Here is a 9,109-nt window from a genome sequence, read left to right on the forward strand (position 1 = left end):
TTTGTCATTTTGTTCTTGTATTTTCTTCCAAAATTCTTATAAGGTTTTTTTCTGTGTTCTTTGGTCTGTCTCTCAATCCTTTGTAGAGATTCAAATTTTAAATCATTTCCAAAATAGTAATATTTGTGTTAATGAGTCAGTACTCACCTAAAGAAACCTCCAAACCCCTACAAATTTTTTTACTGGATTATGGAAAACAGTACAATTTAACAGTAAAGGGCCTATATTTTGGATTCAGATTGACCTGAATTCAACTCAAGTTCAAATTTCAGCTTCCCTATTTACTTGCTGGGTGACCTTCAACAAGCTATTTCACTGCATCTATAAACTAGAGTTGTTAATACTAGTAAGTAACTCATAGGATTGTTGAAAGATTAAATGAGATTATGAATGTAAAGAATGTTTGATGGTGTCTAGCACAAAGTGAATGCTAAGTTAATGGTACATATTATTAAGTCAGCAAGAGTCATAGATTTGACTAAGAAACACATCATTTCATTTAGTGACAGTTAAGAGAAAGGACTGGATAATATTATTCATCAAAGATGTACTGCGTTCTTATTATGTGTCAGTCACTCTTCTGGGAGAATATTACCTAAGAAGCTATAAGAAACTATGAATAATAAAGGCAAGAGGAAATCATTCATTTTAATTGATTGATTCATAGATTGTAGGTAACTTACAAACAAAACATTAGTCGGTAACTATATTTGCCTGGGCTATCTGAAAAATAGAACCAACATATGATATGTAGAACATTCAAGTTCACCTTTGCCCAAATGACACCTGAAAGCATCATGACTCTTCTCTTGAATCACCAACAATGATTACCTTGTTGACATGTTTTAAAGAAGATAGCATTTTGAGGTGTTTGGAGAATGGTGCTGCCTTCAGAATTCATTACAATTACATTTACTTCAAATGCTGCCACTCCATCTTGTTTTCCAAGACATGGGAAACCAACTTGAACAACTAAAAGAAAAAGGGAGAAAGTACAGAGAATTAGCTTAGCTATCTGATCCCTGTTTTACAGAAATCTTGAGAAGAGAGTTAAAGAACAAAGCAAAAATGTTCATATTTCATTATTTGACATTCTTTTATCTCTCGAATAGGGCCTGTATTTTGATTGAGCATTCGCAAAAAAGCCTCATACATCATGTTGGGTGGAGAAGGAGTGCATGACCTTCATTCATTTGTAACCTACTAACATGGAATTAAGGAGCCCTGGTGGCACAATGATTAAGTGATCAGCTGCTAACTAAATGGTCAGTGGTTCAAGCCCATCAGCAGCTCTACAGAAGAAAAGACATGGCAATCTGCTCCTGTAAAGATTATAGCTTATATTATGCCCCTATGGAGGCAGTTCTATTCTGTCCTATAAGTTCACCATGAGTCAAAATTGACTTGGTAGCACACAACAACAACATAGAATTGAAAATATTTTGCTCATAGGCTGAGTTTATAATATCTTGAGTGAAAGCTTTTCTCTGAAAATTAGAAGTGGAAATAGGCAGTGTAGATTGATTAATTCATGGTAGAAACTTTGTGGGCACCTTCATTAGCCATGATAAAATCGAAAAAGAGCTAAACTTTTCATAATCCATTAAATAAAGCTTTATTATCAATACCCGACTAGTTAGTTTACTCTGTATGCTTGAAAGTGACAAAATATATTCTTAAAAATACTGTACAACTCCAACTAGATTTTAAACATTGAACTGAGTTAAGCCAAGTTTTTTCAGTCTATTCATTAATATGAGTTGGGGCCGACTACTCGACGGCACATAACAACAACAACAACAACAACATTCATTAATAGGCTAAATCTTGAGGATTTAGAAGAGTTTGGTATGATGAAATAATCTCATGAATAGGGTTATAACTAGTCGTTTAGGTTCCAAAAGGTCCCTAGGTGACATAACAGTTTACATTCAACTACTTACCTAAAGGAAAGAAGTTCGAACCCATCCAGTGGTGCCTGGCGATTTGCTTCTGTGAAAATTATAGCCAAGAAAACCATATGGATCAGTTCTACTCTGTACTACTTGGGATCTCCATGAGTTGGAATTGACTTGATAACAATGATGTTTTGGGTTTGGTTAGGTTCCTAAAAAGGAGCCACTTTTTGTCATAAGCCTAATGATCACATGGTGTATTTAGATGTTGACAATGAAGTCACTAAGCAGAGAATGGGGAATAATGTACAGAGAGAGTGAGGAGCCCACCAAGTAGGCAATACCCACAAGTAATTGGGGGTAATGGGGCAAATCAGATTTGATTATTGACCAAGAGATTGATTTTGTAAATTGCCAAGATCCACTGGATTATAATAACATACAAATTGGGAGATATTGATCTAGCTGATGCATCAAGACTCTAGCTCTTCCTTACAAGTTAAATGAAATGTTGCTAACAGATACACATATGAAATTTGGATTCATTTTGTTTCTGTATGGCAGGTTATAGTTAATTCCAAGCTTGAGCAAATCATATCTAGCCAAGACAAACCCTTTCCTTTTAGGGTTTTCCTAAACCCTTTTCCCCAGATTTATAAAAAGAAATATGCTAGAAATTAGTGTGAACTTTTCTCTAAGGCACTGTACACAACAAGCAAGTTATACAATCTTCTTAATGTGCTTGGCAACTAAAAACTTTCTTGAGACTTTGGTATTGTCAGAGTTGATTATGTGTCGTTCCCAAATTAACAAGGAGTTCCGATGCAAATTATTTATTAAATGATGAAATATATTAACAGGAAAAAAAAAAAAAAAAGAGAAAGTGAGGAAGTGAGAAAGAAAGAGATCATCAAAATTGTGGCTAAAGTTCCAAAGTGAAATTGTCACCATTGAAAATCTTGATTTAAGGAAAGCCTATATATGAAAATATCAATTAACATAATAAGATCCATTGATAGAGATTTTCATTTCAGAAGGAAGCAAAGGAATTGACATATATTTTAAAAATTATTAGCTCTTCAGATATAATGCAATCCTGATCCAGAGTCCATCATCATTCTTTAAGCACATGAAAAAACTAACCACCAACTTTATATGGAAAGGAAAAAGACCCAGATAAGCAAAGCACTACTAAAGAAGAAGAAAAAAGTAGGCCTTATACTTCCTGATCTCAAAACCTACTATACAGCTGTGATAGTCAAAATAGCCTGGTAGTGGTACAATGACGGACACATAGACCAATGGAACAGAAATAAATCCTTCCTTGTATGGATAACTGATCTTAAACCAAGGACTGAAATCCATTAAATGGGGGAAGAGATAATCTCTTTAACAAATGGTGCTGGCAAAATTGGATATCCAATTTCAGAAAAAATGACATAGAATCCATACTTCACACCATATACAAAAACTAACTCCAGATGGATCGAAGACCTAAATGTAAAACCTAAAACTATAAAGATCATCAAAGAAAAAATAGGGGCAAAATTAAGAGCCCTAATTTATGACATAAATAGTATACCAAACATAACTAAGAATACACAAACAGCAGGCAGAATATCAGATGACTGGGACAGCCTAAAAATTAAACACAAGTGCACATCAAAAGACTTCTCCAAAAGAGTAAAAAGAGAACCTACAGTTTTGGGAAAAAAACTTGGTAAATATGTATCTGACAATGGAGTAATCTCTAAAATTTATAGAAAACTTCAACATCTCAACAACAAAAAGGCAAACAATCCAATTAAAAAATGGGCAGAGGATATGAACAGACACTTTACCAGAAAAGACACTCAGGCAGCCAACAAACACCTGAAGAAATGCTGGCAATCACTAGCCATTAGAGAGATGTAAATCAAAGCAACAATGAGATATCATCTCACTCCAGCAATAATAGCAAAGTTCAGAAAAACAGGAAACAACAAATGCTGGGGAGGGTGTGGAGGCAATAGAGATATTGGAGCTCTCATACACTGTTAGTGGGACTATAAAACAACCACTGTGGAAAATGATATGGTGCTTCCTTAAAAAGCTAGAAATAGAAATTTCATGTGATCCATCAATCCCAAAACTAGGTATAATATATCTAATAATAACAGCATGATGTGAATAGATACATGTATGCCCATTTTCATCACAGCATTATTCACAATAGCAAAAAGATGGAAAAAACCTAAGTGCCCATCAATGGATGAATGGATAAATCAACTACTGCTAAATAGGCAAGCAGGCCACATCTTCTGACCTCCTCTAACTGCACAAGAGGAAAGACAGAATCACCATCAGTAGCCCAAGGCCTATTTCTGCCAGGCCAGACATGCTGCCTCCCTCCAGCCCTTTCACCAACCCTGACACCAACCACTCTTCCCGCAGCACTCACCACATTTCTGCTGGGTTCAGTAATTCACTGCAGTAGCCACACAGAACTCACAGATTATGGGGTTTATTAGGGAAGCACCAGACTACAATTCAAGTTCAGGAAAAACTATCAGTCTCTCAGCCCACCATGACTCAGCCAATAGTCTCTCACAGTCTCTCTCCCAGCAGTGCGTGTCCCTCAGTGTCTCACTCAGCAATGCGTGTCTCTTGTGTCTCTTTCCCAGCAGCGCATGTCTCTCAGGAGCACATGTCTCTTTCAGCAGCACGTCCTTCTCAGCCAGCAGTCAGAGAGACTTCTTCTGCCTCGAGGAGGCTTCCTTTTGAGCCTAGCAGAGTGGCCAAACTAACCAATCATAACATCAGAATTCTAAGCACCTGAGAGAGAGTGAACTTCCCAGAACATTGCTCCACACCACTCCCAACAGAAATACCCCAGGTGGATAACTTTTACAATCAGGAGCTCCTCAGTTGCTCCCAGCAAATTGCACCACAGAGTTTACAAAGACTTATGGCTAGAAAACCCATACCAGGTAATTTACTACACCGCACAACCTATGGTGCATACACACAATGGAATACTCCAAACCAAAAACCAAACTCTTGCTGTAGAGTTCATTCTACTCATACTGACCCCTTCTTGGGTTACCGAGGTGATATATCTACGGAAGTAGATTGCCCAATCTTCCTTCCAAGGAGTGGCTGGTGGGTTTGAACCTTCTGGTTAGCAGTCAAATGCCTTAGGCACTATGCCACTAGAGTTCACTTAGAAGCCCTTTGAGCCTGAAACTGAACTCACCCCTGAGGATCACCTTTCAGTCAAACAATGGACAGGCCTATAATGGGAACAATAACAAAAGGGAGGAATGTACTCCTCAGAAAAGTTAACCATGTGAGACCCAAGGACAGCATTTGCCAAAAAACAAACCTAAGAAGGCAAGAAAAAAGGACTAATGGAAGTGGGAAATCCAGAGAGGAAATGGGAAGAGTGCTGTTATATTGAGGAGGTTGCAATCAATGTCATGAAACAAAATGTGTATAAATTATTGAATGGTAAAACTAACTTGTTCTGTAAAGTTTCACCCAAACCAAAATAAAAAGTTCAAATAAATACATTTTAGCCTTTCCAGGGCATTTACACTTTGATTATAAAATTTACACTTTGGTTATAAAATTTCATTCACCTTTCTTAGGAATCTTTTGCATGATGTGTAAGAATAATAATTGTTGAGGTATACAAAGTAGAAAAACCTGGACAGATCCTTAAAGATGGAACTTTTAGAACCTGCCTCACCATGTACCATCATCCCAACTTTATTATTTGCTAGGTACATCTTTTTCCTGGTCCTTTTTCAGCCTCCACTTTGCAACCCACCTTATCCTTTCAAAAAGCTCCTTCAGTTTTATTTTAGCTTTCAGAATCTTGGTTTGGAAGAGAAGATGCTTGTAAGTAAACTCCTCTTTATTTCTGTTTATCAGCATTGTCAAATTTCAAAACATATTGTCTTGTTAAACATCAAAAATATCTCATTACATGTGTGGGAAATTTGGTTAAGAACAATTATCAATCCCCACCAATATCGTACCCTTCACTATACTTACTCAATTTGTATGCTCAGCAAACTAATCCAAGAAGCTGAACTATATGAAGAACAATGTGGCATCAGGACAAAGACTCGTTAACAACCTATGCTATGCAAACAACACAACCTTGCTTGCTGAAAGTGAAGATGACTTGAAGCACTTACTCATGAAGATTAAATACTACAGTCTTCAGTATGGATTACACCTCAACATAAAAAATACACAAATGCTCACAACTGGACCTATAATCAACATCATGATAAATGAAGAAAAGATTGAAGTTACCAAGCATTTTATTTTACTTGGATCCACAATCAACACCAATGGAACTAGAGTCAAGAAATCAGCTGTCGTATTGCACAGGGCAAATCTACTGCAAAAGACCTCTTTAACATCTTGATAAGCAAAGATGTCACTCTGAAGACTAAGATGTGCCTAACTCAAGCCATAGCATTTTCAATAGCCTCATATGGATGTGAAAGCCAGACAATGGGTAACAAAGGCAGAAGGTTTGATGCCTTTGAATTGTGATGTTGGTGAAGAATAGCTGGAATGCTCCTTAGAAGCAAGCATGGCCAGACTTCACCTCACCTACTTTGGTCATGTTGTCAGAAGGGACCAGGACCATTCCCTGGAGAATTATGCTTGGTGAAGTAGAGGGTCAGTGAAAAAGGGGAAGAGCCTAAACAAGATGGATTGACAACAACAACAACAACAACAACCCATCTTCTGATGTGCTAAAAGCACAAATCTGGTTAAACTATGACTCTGTATTCACATGCTGTGATCATTAGTGGGTGCAGCTGGAGAATTAGTAGCACTGTGTGCTAACATAGAAGTGTGTGATTTGGTAACAGGGGCTCTGGGCCAATGAAAGTAAAGACACATTCAGAATTCTCTGGTCTTGTGGTGATTGATGCTATAAAGTATGGCTCCAAACAATCCAACGGAATAAAAGCAAAGATGAAATGTGCTAAGACCATTCAACAAGAAAAACACATTATAAGTTATTTTCTTTAGAGTTTTTAATGTGAACCTTTCCCTTTAAATGGATGAATACAAATTTGAGTAATAATGCAAAGCGCTTACCCATTGTATAAATATTTATTGAGTGCTTATGATGTGCCAGTCACTATTCCAAGCACTGTGAATACTTTAGTAAACAAAATAAATAAAACCCCTTGTCCTTGTGGAGTTTCATGTTAGTAGTTGTTTTGAAGACATTTTGTGACAGTTAGTGAAATATTTTAATCATTTAAGAAATATGGAAAAATAAAGTGAAAATTTATAAATATTTAAAGATATAGATTTAAATTAGAATTGAAAGTTCCTGGAGTGTTTATTTCTGATCTGGACTTTTATAATCTATCTAACCCCAATTTGCTTATATTTTAACTTTGAAACATGAACATAAATGTCTTCTGAAAATATTATCTGATGCTTTAAACAAAGACCAGGTAGAGAATTTCACATTGATTTGAGGTAGTTGTTGTGGGTTGAATTTTGTCCCCTCCAGAAATATGTTTAAGTCCTAACCCCGGTACCTATAAATGTGACCTTATTTTGAAATGGGTCTTAGCAGATGTAATCAAGTTACAGTGAGATCATCTTGGTTTAGGATGGGTCCTAATCCAATATATCTCATGTCTTCATCTAAAAAAAGGAAGTGACACAGAGACAGACACACAAGAAGAACATCATGTGACAATGGAGACGGAGATTGGAGTAATACATCTATAAGCCAATGAATACCAAGGATTGCTGGCAACACCAGAAGCCAAGAGAAAGGCACGGAATAGATTGTCCCCTAAAGTCTTAAGAGAGAGCACAGTTCTACCACCAGCTTGATTTTGGACTTATGACCTCAAGCACTGTGAGAGAATACATGTTTATTGCTTTAAGCCACTCAGATTGTGGTTTGTTACAGCAGCCCTAAGAATCTAATACAGTAGTTTAGTTAAATGTTCTGGACCTCAGTGGCCCAGACTAATAATAACACTATTAAAAGAATTTTTAGAAAGTTATTGTTTAAAAAATCCTTTTATTTAAAAGTTAATAGAAAAATATCATGTTGTCATTCATCATAAAATTTATCTTTTATTTTAAAACTCTTAACAAATTACTCATATACACAACAGAGTTGCAGCAACTGGACCAAATTGTGCCAAATGCAGGCCTTTTACACTTTTGAATAGAAAAACTGTAATGAATTACTGATAATGTTATATGACATATTTTGTTTCTTTTTTCACCTTTTAAATATCACACACTAGGTGTTTTTTTGCTTATTTTATTAATATAGAATAATTTGAATAATTTGCAACTAGCAAATTCACCATCAAGTTAAAAATGAACATTAAAATTCTTCAGTCCAGGTAAGAAAGTTTTACCTACACATATCCATCTTTTGGAATAGGAGGCATGCAAGGCCACTAATGATTGGAACCCTACTACAGAATTATTTGAAGAGAATTAGCAAATAAAAGTTAAGAAGTTAGGTGGTACCTGATTTATGAGTTTAAATGAATTAACTTTTAATGTGAAAGTAGAAATTAATAGTGAGTGTGTAAATTATACTAATTTCACTTGCCTGTTACTCAATTTTAATACATGAAATCAAAATTTTATTTCCTCTTGTGCAAACTCTTCTTATTCTCCTTCTTGTCTATCTAAATTCTACCCTTAAGACCATTTAGGTAATAAGAATAATATTTTTGTAACTTTTTGAAAGTTTTCAAAAAATGTTTGCATCAATTTTTAAATAATAAAACTTTGACCTCAGTTAATTTCATCTCCAACAGTTGTCTGTGCAAGATTTCCTCTCAGTGCTACAAACATGTGGTATACATCCACAGTGTCCTGACTCTGCACACCCATCCTATTGCTAAGAATCTTTTTTCTCCTCTTTTTGGTCCAGTGTCCTCTCCCTAAGCTTTCAAAGTCACAATTAAATGGCATACTCTTGGTGGTTGTTGTTGTTATTAGGTGCCGTCGAGTCATTTCCGACTCATAGCGACCCCATGCACAGCAGAACGAAACACTGACCGATCTCGTGCCAGCTTCACGATCCCTGCTATACTTGAGCCCATCATCGCAGCCACCATGTCAATCCATCTCGTTGAAGGCCTCCCCCTCTTTCGTCGACCCTCCACCCTACCAAGCATGACATCCTTCTCCAAGGAATGGTCGCTTCT

General features: G+C 36.2%; 1 protein-coding gene across 1 annotated transcript in view; it reads right to left on the reverse strand.

Annotated features, from left to right (window-relative positions):
• The window catches only part of WIF1 (WNT inhibitory factor 1), a 109,356-nt gene that overhangs the window by 24,762 nt on the left and 75,485 nt on the right, over positions 1–9,109 (reverse strand). Inside the window, exon 4 of the mRNA XM_007942742.2 lies at positions 832–972. Coding sequence (XP_007940933.1) covers positions 832–972 — 141 coding nt within the window. The remainder of the gene's footprint in view (positions 1–831; positions 973–9,109) is intronic.

Source organism: Orycteropus afer, unplaced genomic scaffold, assembly GCF_000298275.1.
Source record: "Orycteropus afer afer isolate SDZICR_OR568_19922 unplaced genomic scaffold, OryAfe1.0 scaffold00097, whole genome shotgun sequence".
NCBI classification, from domain to species: Eukaryota; Metazoa; Chordata; class Mammalia; order Tubulidentata; family Orycteropodidae; genus Orycteropus; species Orycteropus afer.